Here is a 20,461-nt window from a genome sequence, read left to right as displayed (position 1 = left end):
GGAAGCGTTAAAACCCGTCAAGAATTACGTAATTTTATATAGCCTGGTTACTCAGAGCTTTAGTGGAATAGACAGGGTCTTTTACTTACAGGAATGTAAAAAATCAAGGCAATGTATTTTAAATGACCGTGAAGGGTTTTTGAGGAAAGGCAAGACTCAACACTGAAGGATGGGAGGAATTTCCCTTTTAGTTTTTGTATTAAATTAAGGAGCTGTGTTACTGTGCGACAGATGTTGAGTTTTACTCTGATCTGCTGGAAGATGTACGATGCATATTCATACCAGATTCTAGCCGTACATCAAGGGACACCTCCTGTCATCTGGTACCACTGGTGAGACTGCTCAGAGATTTTCAAGGTGATGCCTGGGTGTCAGTGTTGCTTCTGCAGCTGACCCCAAGGAAGGCTGAATCTAAATGTTGCAACCCCCCTGGGATGCCTGACACTTGTATGAACTGATGGTTTTGAAATATTGAAGAGCCGAAGATTAAGACTAAGTTGAAATTTAAAATGGAGCCATAGGAAATGATGGACCCAGCCCACCAGCTGTGAGAAATGTTGATGACATGGTTTGCCAAAGATCAATGGTGGTTGCATTACCTGTTATGTCCTGGGGCGAATGCAGTTCTTGCTGGAAGCCAGACATTTTTTTTTTTTTTTCTAACTAGAAATAAGCAGGATTATCAGTCACTGGATACTGATCTTTTATTTACTTCAGGCTTTTAACTGTTGCTTTGCTAGTGGATTCTTTGTGTTCCTCTGTCTACATTTGAGAGCCGTCTATCGGTGACTGGTAGATTGTTCCATGTGTGTTGTACTCGTGTGACGTGTGTTGTGATTGTGGCATGCTGGTTTCGTGAACAGAGGGAAGGGAGAAGTTCTTAGCTGTCCAAAGATATTCGCAGGCCTCGAAGTCTCCTGCTAGCGGGGCCAAGTCCTTGAGAAAGCAATGGATGTTTTAATTTCCTAATGATTCTTTTTCATCAGGTAGACCCTGACTTTGAGGAAGAATGCCTGGAGTTTCAGCCCTCAGTAAGTATGGACAAGAGCCTTCTTGTCTTCGTCTGGTAGGGTGAGGACATGTGATCTGGAACCCCATGTAAGAAACTGCCCCTGTGGTCACTGAGTGCTGGGGAAGGGGAGAGCTTACGCTGCCTTAACAGAGGATCTTGTTCTGTGCTTCCCTTGAGGGCAGTCATAGCCCCTTGTGTCTTGGTTGGTCCAGGAGACTGTCGGTCATGATGCTCTTTCTGTGCGCTTAGTCAAGGGGTCTCCATCTCTGAGTTGCAGAAGTTCACGGTATCTCTTGGAATACTGCTAGGTTGGAGACGGTGATGGTTGCTGTAGAAGCCAGCCTTTTACATGCCAGTGTCTCATTGCTGTTGACCTGAATCTATGACTCACTCGGATGTCTTCAAGGAATGAGTGTATAAGGTGGACACTGTCATTTAGAGTGTGGAGGTAGCACATGAGGCATGACCGCTGATTAGACCCTCAGTTGTCTAACCATCTGTCCTTTCTGCAACGTCAGAAATAGACCTTATTGTGTGGTTTGGAATTTTAATGCCAGCTGGATCCTTCTTTGGAAGCCATGTTGTCAATTAATGCTGATAGGGAGGCACTTGGGTTGGGGGTTCAGGTGTCCACAGTTACGGGTTGAAGAGGGAAGTGGTTGTGTTACAGGGAAATGATGGGTGTAAGTCATGCAGTTCTCTTGTGGAGTGCTTCATTCTGGTCTAGGATTAACAAAGACCCAAACGGTTGCTGCTCTGTTTGACGTTGTGTGTCCATGTGAACATCTTGATGGTGAATATGCTAGGTGGTATTGAGGGTGTTGTTTTTCGTAAGATTTTGAAAAAATTGGACATTGACATAGGTACATTAATGAAGGGAGTTGGGGTGGCGATAATACAGAATGTAATTGTCAACGAAAGTGCTGTGAATTCTGCAGCAGCCATGAACCTTCTGATTAGGTTTGGGCAGAATGTTAGCTTCGGAAGAAACGCAGAGTTCTAGCTGAGGGTGTCCCACCGTTAGTTGCTGGACTTGCTGGGGGACTAAGGCTCCCCTCAGAGATGACTTTGAAGGAGAACCATGGCTTCTTTCAGGGAGAGCTGATGTCCGAGTGAACCTTGAACTCTGTGTGGAACGGGACTGCTCTCCTGGCCTGTTCACGTGCGAGGGAAAGACGGGCACGTGCAGTGCAGGGGGAAGGACGCAGTGATCAAAAGTAGGGCCAGAGAGAGACAGACTTGGGTTTGAGTAGCGGACCCACCGCTTATGAGCTGTGTGACTCTGGACACGTTACTTGCCCTCTCTGAGACTGAATTCCCTCATCTGTAGCTGTGGACAATGGGCTGGTTGTAAGGACGAAGTGAGATGTTGTGCAAATGAAGTGCCTAGCCCATAGTAAACGCTTAATAAATGGCATTTTTGTAAGTTGCAAAGGCTGATTACCATTTTCAGTGCCTTTCCATCCACAGTTCCTCTGGGATGCACAGCAGTTGCACGAAGGGATTGGGACAGGCCTCTCCATCTTTGTTTGACGGGTGAAGAAGCAGAGCGTGGTCCTCACTGGCCACAGGCCTCAGGGTCGCTGGGAGTGCAGCCATCTTTCTACTCTTTCGTGCTTCTGCGTGCCAGGGCAGTGCCATGTGCCAGTGGGTCTGGCTGCGGATCTGGGTCGCGTTGCTCCGGATACTCGGGGTGTTGCTTGGGTGGCGGTCCTCGCGTGGAGGAGGGGTGTGTGTGGTGGGGAGGCTCACCCCGCACCCACAAGGCCAGCAGCGCAGCTCCTGCCTCTGGGAGGAAGGTGTCAGCGTTGGGAGGGTCCTGCACCCTTCACGGTCTTCTCGGTTGGGAGACTCGGGAGTGTGGGAGAGGAAGCCTCTCTTTCTGCTCTGCTTACTGGTCGCGTGTTTCCTGAGACTGGCACCCAGTGCCTGTGGCTTTGCCTGGGACCCCATTCGGCTTTGTCGCTCTCCTCTTGCTAAATTCAGCAGCCCCCTTGAGCCACGGGCTCGACGCCACAGGGACAGAAAGAACAACCCGAGGCTGGCTCTTGTCTGACGGCCTTCTGCACATGTGCTTTTCCTCCCACTAGATGGCAAGCGCCGACTGCACTCGGGAGGATGAGGGCGCCTTGCTCAGTCACAGTCCAGACGCCGTGGACTCAGTGCAGCTGGCATTTTTCTTCAGATGTGTGGCAGGTCTGAAATTTAACTGCCAGTCTGTAGCTGAGCCCCGTGTCTCACACCAGAACCGGGGCAGGGCTTATTTTGAAAGTGGTGTGTGCAACCCTTTACAGGTAACAGTGGTTAGAAGAGGACACATTCTGTTCACAGTACTTTCTCCCGAGCTGAGCTCTTGGAGCTGTCCTGAACCTCTCCAGTGGAGTCTTACGTTAGTGTAGGTGGAATGACGAACGGGGGTTTGTTTAGCCAGAGGTTACAGGGTGTGAGAAGGAGGGAGTGTGAGGGGGGAGACAGAGGTTTGGGGTATCAGAAGAATTGTTTGCATTTTCTTTTCTTTCTTCCGTCGCTCCCTCCCTTCCTTCCTTTTTTTTTTTAATAGACAGAGGCTGGGGCTGCTGATGAACTGAAAAAGCAAGCTGTTGCCTACAGTCCTAGAACTCAGGCCCCATGGAATGACATTGTCTTAACGCTCTCTCCTTCGCCTGTTAGATTTGCTTTTCTTTTCTCCATTGCATTTGGAAAGGAAGCAGGGCCTCAGCCTAAGCAAAGCAAGATAGAGACAAGGGAAATGTGATTTTCCTAGTACATACAGGTGGATATTTTCATCTTGCAAGGATGCTAAACATGAGAAATGATCCCGTCTAGATCACACGGCGGAGAGCCACCTTGTGAAGCCTGTCAGAGCAGGCGCTAGGCTCGGCGTGCAGCTTCCGTCTTCTTAGGCAGATGGCCTTTGGAGACTAGATGTGTTTTTACAGTTTCTTGGGAAAGCTTTCATCCTTGTTCTTCAGCCTTCACTGTCAGAGATTTTCTTCAGTCTCAGCCAAATCCCTCACGTAGCAGGAGGGGCCCCTTTTCCCCTGAATTGTCATCAGCAATTGATTAATTGGGAACATTTTTTCAGGGCTAGTCTGACTTCTCAAATATTTTTCTTGGCCACATGGGGGTAGCTGCTTCCAAACACTTGGATTCAGGTTTATTTCATTGCATTGTTTTTTTCTCCTGGGAAGTAGCTGTATCATATTCGTGCTAGACAGTTTCACTGTAGGTTAACACGACCGCCCATAACAGAATCCACAGGCGAAGTTTCTCCCGACCGCTGCACCGGGATGTACCGCCAGTAGCACTCTGCCCGTGGAGAGCTAGTAATGCAACCCCACGTTGCTTAAGCATTTTTATTGCAACACCAGGAGGTAGAGTGTAAACATTCTTGGTGTGGGTGGCCAACTATATCATCTTTGATGACTGCTCTGAAACGGTGGTGCTTCTCCTGCCAGCTACTGACGCTCACTATTGTTTCTTCCCTGTTCCTGTGGACTGTGCAGTGACTGTAGTGAGGGAAGGCCGTGGCATGTGCAATCCTTGACGCGATGACTTTTCCTCCTCAGCTGGACTCTGATCAGGATGCCTCCCGGAGCAGGTTGCGAAACGCCCAAGAAAAGATGGTGTACTCCCTGGTCTCTGTGCCCGAAGGCAATGACATCTCCTCCATCTTTGAGCTAGATCCCACCACCCTCCGTGGAGGCGATAGCCTTGTCCCAAGGTATGAGTCCAAAACGGCTTATCTCAAGTGAGTCAGGGTGGTATATGCGGCCTGGCTGGGGTTCTTGGAATCCAAAACATCATTGTCGTTCTTGAAGCTTTTGTACAGGATTTGGTAAAGGATTTGTTCTGGTTGCCCATTGAAATGACACCTGATTTTTCTTTTTTCCATGGCTTATCAGTTGTAAGTTCTCAGTAGTCAGTGGTTAGCTAAGACGTGCTATGTCTAGGTGAACAAACCAAACGTTAAGCTTAAGTAGCTCAATATTTCTAGTTTCCTTTACTCTCTCCCTCCTTTCCAAATCTGAGAGATCTCCTGGTCAATTGAATAAACAATTGAAAAGAAATTCTAGAAAATGGAACGTTTGAAATTCACTCAGTGCATAGTAAGCTTTATTAAAGGTATTGAGAAATCAGACCAATCTTCTTTGGTTATTTTATTAAATTTGACTTTTAGTTTTGTTGCATAAAAAAGCATTTCCATTTACTAGACCGTAAATGGAACAAAAGCTCACTCTTAAAATCAACAGGGACTTCCCCTGGCGGTCCAGTGGTTAAGACTTCACCTTCCAATGCAGGGGGTGCAGGATCAATCCGTGGTCGGGGAGCTAAGATTCCACGTGCCTCATGGCCAAAAAACCAAAACATAATACAGAAGCAATATTGTAACAAATTCAATAAAGACTTCCAAAGTGGTCCACATTAAAAAAAAAATCTTGAAAAAACAAAAAAATCAACAAAAGTATTAATAGTGGCTAACACTTGTTGAGTGCTGACTACATGCCATCTGTAATGCTAAATACTCATGTTATATAATTTCACCTTCACCAAAACCCCTGTGAGATAGGTATTATCATTTGACGTTTCCTAGAAGTAAAGAAATGAGGCTCAGAGAATTTAAACAACTTACCACAAGTCAGCGAGCACCGTTGCAGAGCCAGATAGGGCTGTTCTTGCAATTCTGACTCTTGGACACAGCCTTGGGTAGTGGAAGCCTCACTGGCACTGGGAGGTTTTACACAGGGCCCCTCTCTCTGAGGATTCCTTTGTGTTTCATTGTTCCTGTATATCATTGCTGTTTACCTGCTCAGCCAGAGCTGGGCTGTGAAAGTGGTAACTGCAGCTTGGGTGCTGTTACAACCGGAGGAGAACACAGAAGTGTCTGTGTAACACAAAAGACTATGTTCTTAAATACTGTATTATAGGAAACATTAAAGGAATTGTAAAGAAGGTAATGGCTATGGAGAGGTTCGTATCCAAGTGTCTAGCATCCACTAGACACTTAGGTGCTTAATGAAATTAGACGGCAGAGAAGGGAATGATTAACGCTAACAAAAATGCCAAAACATGAAATTAAAAAAAAAAAAGAATTAGAGGAGAACCTTCTCTTGTGCTGGATACTCTTCCTGTCCCTCTCAGAGTGATAAACAGAAGGCAGTGTCCACAAGAAGAGAACCTTACAAGGAGGCTGTTCATTGCCATTCAGCACAATGATCGCTGCTTCTTACCCCCTGCTGGGTCATTAACCCCTTGAGAATCTGGGAAAAGCTGGAGATGTTCTCCTATTAAATCCTAAGTATGGGCACAGCTTCGCGTACTCCAAGTTTGTCCTGATGTAGATTGCTTTTTTTTTTTTTAAAAGAAAAATGATATATTGAGATATAAGTCATGTATCGTACAATTCACCTGCTGGAAGTGCTCAATCCGTTGGTTTTTAGTAGATTAGCAGAGTTGGGCAACCATCAGCACAGTCGAGTTTAGAACAGTTTCATCACCCCGAGAAGGAGCACTGTACCCACTGGCCGTCGCTCTCGTTTCCCCAGGCTCCACCCTCAGCCTTAGGCTAATCTGCACTTTGTCTCTATTGATCTGCCTGTTCCGGACATTTCGTATAAATGGAATGGCTTTTTGTGACTGGCTTCTTTCACTTAGCGTTGTTTATAAGATTCATCCGTTTTGTAGCATGTATTCTTCATTGTGTTCCTGAATGAGATTCCACGGTATGGTTATGTCCCATTTTATTTATTCACTTATTAGTTGATGGCCATTTGGGTTGTTTGCCTTTTTCTGGCTTTTCTGTGAACATTTGTGTACACATTTTTGCGTGGATATATATTTTCATTTCTCGTGGGTCTATACCTACGAGTGGAATTAGTGGGTTATGGGGTGTAACTGTATGTCTAACATTTGAAGAACTGCCAGTTTTACACTTATGGCTTTATATTCCCACCAGCTGTATATGAGAGTTCTAATTTCTCTCTAATGCTTGTTTATCTTTTTTACAGTTGAGCCATCCTAGTAACTGTGCAGTGGTATCTCATTGTAGTTTTGACTTGAATTTCTCTGATGGCTAACGATGATGATCTTATGTGTTTATTGGTCATTTGTGTATCATTTGTGGAGACACATCTTTTCAGATCCTTTGCCCATTATTTTCTGGCCACTTAAAAAAAGGATTATGTGTCTTATTATTGAGTATTAAATGTTCTTTATTACGAACTCCTTATCAGTTATGATTTGCAAGTATTCTCTCCCATTCTGTAGATTTCTGCACTTTCTTGGTGGTGTCTTGTGAACCACAAAAGTTTTTAATTTTGTTGAAGTCCAGTTTATCTATTTTTGCTTTTGGCTACTTATGCTTTTGCTTTATAAGAAACGGTTGCCTAATCCAAGGTCACGGAGATTGATGCTAATGTTTTCTTCTGAGAGTTTTAGTAGTTTGTGCTCTTTTCACTTAGATCTTTGATCGATTTTGAGATCATTTTTAAACATATGGTTTGAAGTAGGGTAGATTGCTTTTGTAAAGCGTCCTTTCTCACTGACTACCTAGATAGGCATAGGGACTATAGAATCCAATTGCGTTTTGTTTTAAGTACTTTTCCCTGTGTTGTGTCCTCTATTCTGGAAGCTCTTTAATGGATTTTGTTTTTAGGCTCCCAGAAGACAAGGGAATGACGTTAGTTTTATTTGCTAAGTGTTTTGTTTGTAAGGGTTAGCAAAGAACAGAACCATGTGATGTAAAATATCTGTCAGAAGGTATTTCATGGCATTCCCTTGGTGAAGAGGAATGAGGTGCCAGTTGGCCATATTCCCCAGTGGGTTGGAAATCCCCATGATCCCGTGGGGAGGGGAAGTTTGAATTCCTAGGTCAGCTTGCCAAACAGCTTTGGTTGGCTGTAGAGCCCTGCTTCTGTATCCCCTTGATTCATTACTGTTTCTCTGTTGGAAAACATTCTTTGTGGGCAGTTGTCCATAGACAGACTGATTGTAAACTCATAAGCAAGGGAAGCCTTGTATTCACCCTGGAGAAAGTGTCTGGCGTGGTTTACCAATGTGTTTATTATTAGTTATGATCTTGGACTTGGTCTTAGCTCTCTAAATTTTTATCTGTTCTTGCCCTTGGCCACCAACCTCAGAGCCAGAAGTGAACAGAGCCTCTTATTCATTGATTCAGTGGAGTCATAAAAGTTTTAGGAGGAGTACACACATTTCCCTCCATCTTAGAGTTGTGCTAAATTTTGCTTCTTTGAAGATCAGAAAGTCTGGCGGTAGATACATGGAGGTACCTGAAATGTTACCAGTAAAGAACTTTTTTGTAATAGTCATTGGTTGAAAGAATGCTTTCAAGACAAACCGAAAGGGATAGTGACAAGTCCTGGATGTAATAAGCAAGATAGTAAAATTGCAATTTATGCAAATTAGATGCAGTAAATGAACATTGGGAGAGCATCCAGCTTTGTGGCTCTTTTGCAGTTGTCCTGATGTCATGACTCTTGAGCTAAGGGTTGGGAATGAGACTTCAGATGAATAGACAGAATGCCCTTGGTATTTTAAATGAACTTTGACATAGAACTCTGTAGAATGTAGTCAATCGGCCAAGTAAAAGTTAAGTTCCAAGCTTTCAGTTATACTTTGAAAAGAAGAAAATGCATCCAAGCTCCTCAGAAGAAAAAATGCAAATCTCTGTCAAATGTCCTGTTCATGTTGTTTAATTTATGTTCGTGCTATTCAGAGTAAATACCACTTGTAATTTTCAAGACAGTTAAAATGAAGGAAGTTAGAGGATCTACTGAAGAGACGTGCCTGGTTTAATGTGCCCTCCCCCGTGCCCCTTTCCCATGAACTTAGGATGCTGTTGTTTTGAATTCCTCTTAATGCAAATGACTTCCATGCTGTCCTTTCTGCTCTGGTCCCACCAGTGTTTAAAGTTCCAGCTCAAGTTTTCTGTAACAAAAATATTCCATGCCTCCCTGAAGCCTCCTTAATCTCCTCCTCTAAAAGTACTTACCTTGACTGTCTCCCATCTTAAAGCCTTTCTAAGGTATGTCTCCTGTTACTTTCGCTTGGTGTGCGTTCATTTCATCTCACTAATGCGATGATAGATTCCTTAAGAGCAAGTATTCTGTCACTACTTCTTTAAAAGAAAAGCAGATTTGAAAAACATCGTAAAATGATCCATGCTCATCATAAAAAGAAACAACAACCAAAATATTTTAAAATCTCACGGAGAGCAAAGAGACAAGTAAAAAATTACATAAAATCTAACCATTCGGAGGTAACTACGACAAACATTTTGGTTTTCTGTAGTTTCAGACACGTCTCTGGGCACACAGATAACCTGTGTATAATTTATCATAAATAAATCATAAGCTTTTTTTTTTTTTTTTGGCGGTAAGTGGGCCTCTCACTGTCGTGGCCTCTCCTGTTGCGGAGCACAGGCTCCGGACGCGCAGGCTCAGCGGCCATGGCTCACGGGCCCAGCCGCTCCACGGCATGTGGGATCTTCCCAGACCGGGGCACGAACCTGTGTCCCCTGCATCGGCAGGCAGACTGTCAACCACTGCGCCACCAGGGAAGCCCCATAAGCTATTTTTAACATTTTTTCCACTGAACAATATGTCCTGTACATACTTCCAAGTAAATAAATATCGATTGTAATCATTTTAAAGAACTCTGTACTATTCTGTCTTACATACTATAATTAACTAGCCCATTACTGAGACATTGGGTTGTTTGCAAGATTTTAACTATTATAAATAATGCTTTGTTGAACATCTTTCTGCCTCATTTTGCACCTGTGCTGTCATCTCTTAAGAAATATAAAAATGAGATTGCTAGATGAGAAGGTAGATACATTTTACATGTTATACGAAGTGCCAGACTCTCTTCCAGAGTTTAACCTGTTGACACGCTTACCATGAGTGTGTAGAACTCATTTCTCTAAGCTCTGTAAGCTCTCTAAGCTCTAAGTGCTGGGTTGTATCAGTTGCCAGGATCTTTGGGATATGATACAATAAAATGATATATTGTTTTAATTTGTATAAATTGAGGAAGTTGAATATGTACTTGGATGTTTATTGGTCATTTATGTTTCTTTATTAAACTACTGGTTTGCGTACGTGTTCCATTTTCATTTCCAATATACATGATGTTTGTCTTACGGATTTTTAAGATCTCTCTATGTATGTGGATTAATACCCTTTTATACTATATATTAATCTTTTATTTTCCCAGGTTGTCATTTTTCTTTCAGTTTTGTTCATGATGGTTTTTAAACTTTTTTCTACTTTTGCTGTATGGAAATGTAAAATTTAAACTATGTAATAAGATGTATCCATCTTTTGCTTCTGAAATTTGGAAATCTTGTGTTTTGTTATGTGCTTCAAAAGGCTTTCCCTCTCACAAGATTGTTAAATTTTTACTCACATTTTCTTCCAGGCATTTTATGGTTTTATTTTTTGCTATATTGATCCATATGAAAATTTCAATTACTGCTTTATCTCTCATGATAAGCACTAGTAGGTCCTCAGTAAATACTTTTTGTTACTGTCTCATGTTCGCTTTGTTCGGAGATAGTCATTCCCAGTGTATAATTTTATACGCGCATACCTCAGAAATACTGTGGGTTCAGTTCCAGACTATCGCAATAAAGCGAATAGCACGACAAAGCAAGTCACACAAATCTGGGGGTTTCACACTGCATATGAAAGTCACGTGTACAGTACACTGTTATCTGTTCAGTGTGCAATAGCATTATGTCTTAAAAAACAATGTACATATTTAATTTAAAAATACTTTATTGCCAAAATGGAACCTGTAGACTTGCATGATGAACAAACCTTTGATTTGTTAAAAAAACAAAAAAACGGGGTCTATTAAGGGCAATAGAGCCAAACATAATAGAATGAGGTGTGGCTGCATTTAGAAATACAGCACGACACAATCACCTTAGAGTGGTTATGAATGGTTTGCCACTGTAGATCTGTCAAAGTGTATCTTGGACCAGAACCGTTGGCTCTTAAGTTTATGCTGTCCAGTGTGTATAGCGGAAAACCATTTTGGTATCCTTTTTTTATTCTTATAGGATGTATTCTAGGGCAGTGGCTGTAGAGAGCCTAAATAGCCCTGTCCCTAAAATCCTTTTTCTTTTATTTTCTTTTCCTTTAGAAACTCGTATGTCCGGCTCAGACACCTGTGTACTAATACCTGGGTTCACAGCACAAATATCCCCATTGACAAGGAAGAAGAAAAACCCGTGATGCTAAAAGTAAGTCCCCTTACTTGGCTGCTTCCCTCGGTCTCGTGCTCCCAATAAAAGGGCTCCTTTGAGGGCAGATGGAGGCGTATGCAGGTGTGAAGTTGTGCTGTGGTGGCGGACAAACTTGAATGTGATGAAAGAATTCTTTCCAAGGGACCTGGCTAAAGCAAGCCCAGGGCTTTTGAAATAATTAGACCCTTTTATTTTATTCCATAGCTTCTGCCCTAAAGGTTGAGCAATTGTCTGGATTTCATATCTGTCTGAAGGCTGATTTTGGCTGGGGGAATGTTTGCTTGTGCCTTGACATACATCACATACCTAGTTGATTTCACCCAATCTTTATTATTTCTTTATTTCTCTTTGTGTTTAAATGTGTACTTTCATTTCTTGAAAGTCCTTCCAACCTCTTTAATTTCTCTCCCTGAAGCCCACCTCTCCTTTCTCACCTTGTACAGGATCAGAGAGCATAAATACACAGACGTAGGGTTTTTCTTTTTAAAAAATGGAATTATGCTCTCGCATGATATTTTTTGGTGATGGGGAAGATTATTTGAATTTTTTCTCCTACTTTAATGAACATTTTCAGGTATATAGAAAAGCTAGAAGATCGGTGCAGTGTCTACCCTTATAATACTCTCAGAAACAAGAATTACCATTTTGTACGTTTGATTTTTTTCCCTATGTATTTATAAGTGTGTTTTTAAATTACAAAAGTCTCATGCTCCCTGTAACAAATGAAGCTATAAAAGCATAGTACTGCCCCATTTCCTGCCTTACTTTTCTCCACAATACCAACCTCTAGAGGTAACAGCTGTTGATGATTTGGGGTACATCTTTCCAGGTGTTTTTCTATGTCCATTCATTTGAACCACAAGAGAGCTCTAGGCTTTTTGGATTGCCCCATGTCCCATAAATACAGTGTTTGATTAACGTCTTACCCTCTCAGTCTAAGAGGCTGTTCCACAAAGACCATCTTGCTTTTCAGATTGGAACCTCTCCCGTGAAGGAGGACAAAGAAGCATTTGCCATAGTTCCAGTCTCTCCTGCTGAGGTTCGGGACCTGGACTTTGCCAACGATGCCAGCAAGGTGCTGGGCTCCATAGCTGGGAAGCTGGAGAAGGGCACCATCACCCAGAATGAAAGAAGGTGAAGGCTCCTTGCCAGAATCGGACATGCTCATCTTCACCCCCCGTGGGTTTTTGAAATCCCTTGCGGAGAGAGAGGGTGCTTGGAAGAGCTCAGTGTGAGAGCAGCAGGCCTTAGCATTTGCGGGTGGCTTCAACTTGTGGTTTTCAAGAAATAGTTACTTTTGCTTTCACTGTTCTGAAAGTCTCTACACTTGTAAATATCTCCTTCTTTCTCTGTTGCCCTGTCTCCAACTTGGTCTCTGGGACTATCTTACTGAATGTCAGGGGTTGAGGTTACTCTGAGATAAGATGTAATGTCTAATATTTTGTGAAGGTGATAATGTTTTTGTGGACAACTAGGTATTGTCTCTATTTCACTCTTATTGGTAATTGGCCTCAACTGACAAGTTCAAGGAAACTGGGAGAATGGGTTTGCTTCTACTTAACTGGTTCCTTCGGCCTGAAGGCTTCTAAGGTGAAGCTTTCAGCCTGTTGCACGTCGAACACGTCCCATTTCTAATAGCTTTTTTCCTCCTAAGATCTGTAACCAAGCTGCTGGAAGACTTGGTTTACTTTGTCACTGGTGGAACTAATTCCGGTCAAGATGTTCTTGAAGTGGTCTTCTCTAAGCCCAACAGAGAGCGGCAGAAGCTGATGAGAGAACAGAATATTCTCAAGCAGGTCAGTAAGTGGTGACATATTGGGTTGGCTTTATAAGAAATCAGTGGTATCACTGCTCTTACAGAGGTATGTGAATGATTTCCACCTCACAGGCTTGATCCATTGACTTTAAAAAAAAAAAAAATAGACTTAATTTTTTAGAGTGGTTTTAAGTTCCCAGCAAAAGTGAGTGGAAAGTACAGAGAGTCCCTGGGTACCTCATACCACATCCACAGCCTTCCCTGTTATTAGCATCCCCACCAGAGAGGTACGTTTGTTATAGCTGATGAACCTACACTGACACATCATAATTGTCCAAAGTCTATAGTTTACATTAGGGTTCACTCGTGGTGTTGTACATGCTATGGGTTTGAACAGATGTATAATCACATGTATCCATTATTATCACGTCATACAGAGTAGTTTCATTGCCCTAAAAATCCTCTGTGCTCTGCCTATTTGTCCCTCCCTGTCCCCCAACCCTTTGCAAGCAACCACTGATCTTTTTTTTTAACATCTTTTTTGGAGTATAATTGCTTTACAGTGGTGTGTTAGTTTCTGCTGTATAACAAAGTGAATCAGCCATACATATACATATATCCCCACATCTCCTCCCTCTTGCGTCTCCCTCCCACCCTTCCTATCCCACCCCTCTAGGTGGACACAAAGCACCGAGCTGATCTCCCTGTGCTATGCGGCTGCTTCCCACTAGCTATCTATTTTTACATTTGATAGTGTATATATGTCCATGCCGCTCTCTCACTTTGTCCCAGCTTACCCTCCCCCCCCTGTGTCCTCAATTCCTTTCTCTATATCTGCGTCTTTATTCCTGTCCTGCCCCTGGGTTCTTCAGAACCATTTTTTCTTTTTAGATTCCATATATATGTGTTAGCATATGGTATTTGTTTTTCTCTTTTTGACTTAACTTCACTCTGTATGAGACTCTAGGTCCATCCACCTCACTACAAATAACTCAATTTCGTTTCTTTTTATGGCTGAGTAATATTCCGTTGTATATATGTGCCACATCTTCTTTATCCATTCATCTCTTGATGGACACTTAGGTTGCTTCCATGTCCTGGCTATTGTAAATAGAGCTACAATGAACACTGGTACATGACTCTTTATGAATTACGGTTTTCTCGGGGTGTATGCCCAGTAGTGGGGTTGCTGGGTCATATGGTAGTTCTATTTTTAGTTTTTTAAGGAACCTCCATACTCTTCTCCATAGTGGCTGTATCAGTTTACATTCCCACCAACAGTGCAAGAAGGTTCCCTTTTCTCCACACCCTCTGCAGCATTTATTGTTTGTAGATCTTTTGATGATGGCCCATTGATCTTTTTATTGTCTTCATAGTTTTGCCTTTTCCAGAATGTCCTATAGTTAGAATCTTACTGTATGTATCTTTTTCAGATTTTACTTCTTTCACTTAGTAAAATGCATTCAAGTTTCCTGCATCTTTTCATGGTTTGATAGTTCAGTTGATGGTTAACACACTTGTTGAATATCGGCCGTGTGAGAATTTACCTGTTAGGAACCCCAACAAGAATTCAGTTGACAACTTTATTTCCCTCACAAATAATATCAATATCCTTAAGGTTATTTCATGTATCTGGGAGATTTGGAGTATATGATAAACTCAGAAGGCCTGTAGAGGCTCTTCTGGGGACCATCATAAGTCACCAAAAAATCTTCCTGTGAATGAAGAATGAGTAGAAAATAAAATGAATTCACAGAAAATACAGAAATGATGTAATTTGGTATAAAGTTAAATAAACTGAGGTAGAAATAAATTAGAATAAACTGGGGTAGAAATAAATTAGAGGGAGAAAAGTGACAAGTCCGGGGTAGATGAAGTACATGGAAATGTATGCCATACAGTTCTCTAAAGCTGTTGGAGGCTGGGCCACTAGAGCCAAAAGAAAAACGTGTTAGTTACAAGTCCCATAGTTCTCCCTAGGAACTTGGATTTGAGAATCCTTTCTCCTTTTGGACTGTGACAGACGATATTTATTAACACTCCATCCTGTTTCAACAAGGGTTTAAAGTCCCAGAATAGATTATGCCCTGCTGTTTGATGTGGTAGCTGCCAAATAAGACCTCTGGCTTAATGCCCATGCTCTTTTCCACAATAGTGATTCCTAGAGGGTCTGAAACTGTGGAGGAGCCTTCGTTGAGCACTTGTGTGAGCACTGCACTTATGACCTGACACTTGCTATCCACTTTAATCCTTACAACACCCTTGTGAGCTAGGTATTACTCTCTCCATATTACTGCTGAGAAAACTGAAGGTTACCTTGACCATGATCTGTACCTGTAGGAAAGTAATAAAGATGTGTAATTTCAACCTAGAATCTGCTGATTCCAGAGTCTGTGCTCTCAGACACTGCTTGAAACACTGCATTTTCAAGTATTTGAGGACCACTTAGGTCCAGGAGGACTGAATTCAGGGAGGAGCCAGTCCCAATTGATGGAATGAATGCAGTTTTCCGGTTCATGACTGTTTGCATAGAGAGATTTTCCTATATAGTTTAGCCACTCTTGAGGTTATATTACTTCCAAAGGGAAGGTTAGCCCTTAAAACAGTAGGTGATGGCAGTTCTTATTCTTTTCTTTCTGCAAACAGATCTTCAAGTTGTTACAGGCCCCATTCACAGACTGTGGTGACGGCCCGATGCTACGTCTGGAGGAGCTGGGGGACCAGCGGCATGCACCCTTCAGACACATCTGCCGCCTCTGCTACAGGGTCCTGAGACACTCCCAGCAGGACTACAGGAAGAACCAGGTTGGGATTAAGGACCAATGGGAAGTGAGGGGCAGCTTCCTCCCTGAAGTTCATGTACTTCCCTCAATGAGTTTTAGGTGTCACATGTATGTTTATTTAATGGCCAGGTAGTAGTTCATTGTTAAGTTTGCTCTCAGAAAGGAAACACAGATTTGTTTTGCAAGCCTGGGAAGATGCATTACAGACTTGAGAAGGATACCTGAAAATTCCCCTTCTACAGCCACCTTTGAATGAGATTTCTTTTTCTTGACATTGGTATTACATATACGGTACTTCTCATGGCACATTCCCGTAAGACTGAAGGGCACACTGATTCCATGTGCTTATATTGAAGATGGAGTGCAATCTTCTCTTCCTGTCCCATCCATCTCCTCCATCTCTGCTGGTAACTTTCTCTTTGTTTTGGTTGTGTCTCATGTTTTATGACGTTCTAAGTCATCAACTGTGTGATGACAGTAAACACACTCACAGCCAATATATTCTCTCCGTGAATTAGGTGTTTTAACCTCTGTGAGGGTTCCTAACACTTGGAGATTCTGAGGAAACACTGTATCAGTAGTTCTTAACTGGGAGTAAGTTTTCCCCCAGGGGACATGTGGAAATGTCCGGAGACCCTATTGAGTGTCGTGAGTTGGGGATGCTACTGGCATCTAGGGGACAGAGGCCACGGATGCCGTTAACATCCAGCCATGCACGGCACAGCCCCCCTGCAGCAAAGAATTTTGCGGCCCAAGAAGTCAGTAGGTAGTGCTGAGGTTGAGAAAGCCTGCGCTCCATAAACTACTGTAGGTGCCCAGAGTGCTGCTTATCGTAACTGCAACTCCAGTCCCTGCCTTGTGTTACAAAAGGTTTTGTTTCTAAACTTTGAATGCCCCTACATCTGGCCTTTAAATTTAAAACTGTTCTCTGCAGTTAAGGTTTTTTGTGTGTCATCATAAACATAGAGTTGATCCTAAGCAGTGCTCTAAAACGGTAGATGTAACTTTGTTAGCTAGTATTTCTAAACCTTTCACTTTGCCTTTGCTACTGTTTAAATATAAAACATCACAGACCCGTGATGCTATGTTTGTTAGTTTTACGGTCGCTATAAATCTACCTCCGGTGCATGAATACCATACACATACCATACTAGGGCCAAAGTGATTTTATTCTCTTCCAATGAGGATACATTAGAGTCTGTAGTGTGTGCCAGGACATTTTGCTTGTACATGAGGGGACTAAACCAGTCCCTCTTGCTGCAACTCTGGATGTCTTTGCTTGGTTGCTTATGGACCCTGTGCCAGCTGGCAGTGGTATATCCCTGGGGGCTGATGAATTCCCGAACACGCATCCTTATTGAGTGAGGGCTGAAAGGTGGCCCATGTCTGCTGTGTTCATCCTGAGTCACTTTTAGAATTTTGGAATTAATGAAAACAAATTATACCAAGTTTCAAGGGCCGTTTGAACTTTGAGCAAGCAAATAGTCTGTTTTGGGCAGGAAAAATGTCTTTGAATAGCAACAAACAAATATTCATAAGAGACTTCCTGGAGTTCTTAAATATTTCTGTGGAACGTCATGTCTGATCCCAAAAAGAAGCCAGGGGTGTTTTCATATTTCTACGAATATAATTGACTGGCTTACATATTCCTAACTTGTTTCTGCTACCCACTGACTTTAAAAATGTATTTTCACCCCAGATAAGGAAAACGCCATGGGGTAGCATTGTTCTAAATATCCAGGTAGGCTTGACTGTGTTTATTCAGCAACACAGAGCAGTGAGGCACAGTTAAATCCTCTTCAATTAGTAATAAAATCAGAGCTGAAAAACAACTTTTGACCTTTCGAAAAATAAGTCACTACACTAAAATTTATACAGTGGACTTAATAAAAATGCCTCTCTGTAAATACAGGATATTTTACTTAATTACATCTGTGTGGCAGGTTTAGTAAAAATAAAGGATGCAAGGGAGTTTGCAGCTGTTGCCCTGGATTAGAAAGTTGTGGAAAGATGCTCTGTGATTTCCCTCATGGGTGGTGATGCTCCTCGGGGGCCACTGCCCCCTCCCTTACTTCCAGCCTCATCCCATTGTCTCCAGTCCTCCCCACTCACCTCGCTTTACTTCCTTCGAAGGAGTACATAGCCAAGCAGTTTGGCTTCATGCAGAAGCAGATAGGCTATGATGTGCTGGCTGAAGACACCATCACTGCCCTGCTCCACAATAATCGGAAACTCCTGGAAAAACACATCACTGCGGCAGAGATCGACACGTTCGTCAGTCTGGTGCGAAAGAACAGGGAGCCCAGGTGAGGCGGGGGCGGGGTTGATAGGCGGAAGGTGTCTTTGCATTTCCGATGCAGGCACTGAGCGGGTCATAGTGCTTTTTCCTGGATTTCCTTTGTTTGGGGCTGTTAGGGACAGGTGTTTTTTTTTACCATTAGTATTTTTTTTTTTTTTGCGGTACGTGAGCCTCTCACTGTTGTGGCCTCTCCCGTTGCGGAGCGCAGGCTCAGCGGCCATGGCTCACAGGCCCAGCCGCTCCGCGGCATGTGGGATCTTCCTGGACCAGGGCACGAACCTGTGTCCCCTGCATCGGCAGGCGGACTCTCAACCACTGTGCCACCAGGGAAGCCCGGTATATATATATTTTTAACATCTTTATTGGAGTATAATTGCCTTACAATGGTGTGTTAGTTTCTGCTTTGTAACAAAGTGAATCAGTTATACATATACATATATCCCCATATCCCCTCCCTCTTGCGTCTCCCTCCCTCCCTCCCTCCCTATCCCACCCTTCTAGGTGGTCACAAAGCACTGAGCTGATCTCCCTGTGCTATGCGGCTGCTTCCCACTAGCTATGGGTTTTGACTGGGCAGGTTTTGACAGGCTCTTTGATGAGTAGTGGAAAGAGCTTAGTATGGGAATGAGACCAGGGTAGAATCCTAGCTGCAGCATTTACCAGCTGGGTGACCTTGAGCTTTAACGTCCTCATCTGCTAGATGGATCATTGTGAAAATTAAATGAGAATAAATACATGTGAAGTGCCTGGCACTTAGTAGGTGCACAGTAAATGACAACTGTCGGCCCCTCATTCACTTCATAGCACCCCGTGGTGATCAGTTAGAACTCCCCCAAATATCATCAGTTAGTGTTTTGCACACATAGTTGTTACTTGAGTGTTTTCATTTACATTAGTGAATTCTATCAATTCTGTTGCATTTGTACAGATCTCCCCCTCCACCTATGCTCTCTTCCCTCTTTTTTTCTCCTTCTAATTAATTGAGATCCACACCATTTCAGGTGAAGTGGGAAATAGTTTACAACGTGCGTATCATGAACGGTGACACTGGAGAGCTGAAAGTGTTCTTATAAAAACGACTGCCCCCACCCATAAAGTAACATTTTATGGGCCATTCTCATGTGCCAGTGAGTGAGCTAAGTAAGCACTTTGCATGAATTAGCTCATTTAATCCTCAGAAGAACTCTCTGAGGTTCTATATCAGCCTTTTTTGTCGATGAGAAAACTGAACCACAGTGAGGTTAAGTAATTCCCCCCAAGTAACAGTACATATCAGAACGTAGTGGGTAAGAACCAGAACCAGGGTTCTGATTTGGGCCTCAAGCATCAGAGCCTTGCCCCTCACCACTCTGGATACCCTGCATCCTAACCATGTCTTCCTTATGTGAACTTCTTACTTGGTGGTTCCTTCTGTTCATTTTTACCTTGTCAGCTCTTCCTCACAATAGTCACTGCCATCCTTCCTCTTTTGCTTTTCTTTCTTTGCTCTCCCTCCCTCCCTCCCTCCTTCCTTCCTCCCTCCCTCCCTCCCTCCCTCCCTCCTTCCTTCCTCCCTCCCTCCCTCCCTCCCTCCCTCCCCCCTCCCTCCCTCCCTCCCTCCCTCCCCCCTCCCTCCCCCCTCCCTCCCTCCCTCCCTCCCTCCCTTCCATCTATCTATGCATCCATCCTTCCTTTCCTCTAGTGTCTGGGTTTCTGGGCGTTCCATGGATGCTGACGCTAAAACCCAAAGCGTCTCTGACTTGTGTTAAAGGTAGTCTGGGTCAGTTCTCTTGAGGGAGAGCCAGGCTCCCAGAGCCCAACCCCTGCTCTGTGTACAGAAACTGTTTTATTTGGTTTCTCTTTCTCGATAGATTCTTAGATTACCTCTCTGATCTCTGCGTGTCCATGAACAAATCCATTCCGGTGACCCAGGAACTGATATGTAAAGCTGTGCTGAATCCAACCAACGCTGACATTCTGATTGAGACCAAGTGAGTGAGGTCTGCGGGTTTAAGATAAAGAGAGATGAGGACGGGATTTAGGTGGAGAATGTGTGGCTCAGTGGATGTCTGTGCTCATAGGTAATGAAACCCAGCTGCCTGATTTCTGAAGTCAGGTTGGCTGGCTATTGATCGTCCTCTTGCAAAGGTCTTGATCAGAGGAATTTTCAAGTTTGCTTTTGGTGTGGGTGCCTCTGCATGGTGTTGCCACATATTTTGACAGTAATGTGAGCTCACCAGGGAACGTTTCACACACCCTTGGTTTAATTTTAAAGTTTAAAATTCTCTAATTATGATCATCCGTTTTAAGTTTTAAAGGAGGTAATTCATTAGTAAGTCATTGTAGGGAAGAGCTTGTT

The 20,461-nt window shown here is 43.2% G+C and overlaps 1 protein-coding gene across 4 annotated transcripts in view; it reads left to right on the top strand.

Moving 5' to 3' along the window:
- The window catches only part of ITPR1 (inositol 1,4,5-trisphosphate receptor type 1), a 296,145-nt gene that overhangs the window by 112,739 nt on the left and 162,945 nt on the right, over window positions 1-20,461 (top strand). For 2 of the 4 annotated variants that reach the window (XM_065886462.1, XM_065886458.1), the window contains exons 10-17: window positions 987-1,031; window positions 4,582-4,736; window positions 11,183-11,282; window positions 12,259-12,419; window positions 12,940-13,081; window positions 15,688-15,846; window positions 17,958-18,130; window positions 19,974-20,093. In XM_065886462.1, the coding sequence (XP_065742534.1) occupies window positions 987-1,031; window positions 4,582-4,736; window positions 11,183-11,282; window positions 12,259-12,419; window positions 12,940-13,081; window positions 15,688-15,846; window positions 17,958-18,130; window positions 19,974-20,093 (1,055 nt within the window). The remainder of the gene's footprint in view (window positions 1-986; window positions 1,032-4,581; window positions 4,737-11,182; window positions 11,283-12,258; window positions 12,420-12,939; window positions 13,082-15,687; window positions 15,847-17,957; window positions 18,131-19,973; window positions 20,094-20,461) is intronic. The other 2 variants (XM_065886463.1, XM_065886459.1) reach the window with 1 other exon arrangement.

The sequence above is a fragment of the Phocoena phocoena genome, chromosome 10, assembly GCF_963924675.1.
Source record: "Phocoena phocoena chromosome 10, mPhoPho1.1, whole genome shotgun sequence".
In the NCBI taxonomy this organism is placed as follows: Eukaryota; Metazoa; Chordata; class Mammalia; order Artiodactyla; family Phocoenidae; genus Phocoena; species Phocoena phocoena.
Note: the sequence above shows the minus strand (reverse complement) of the source record. Positions and strands in the feature narration are given on the sequence as shown.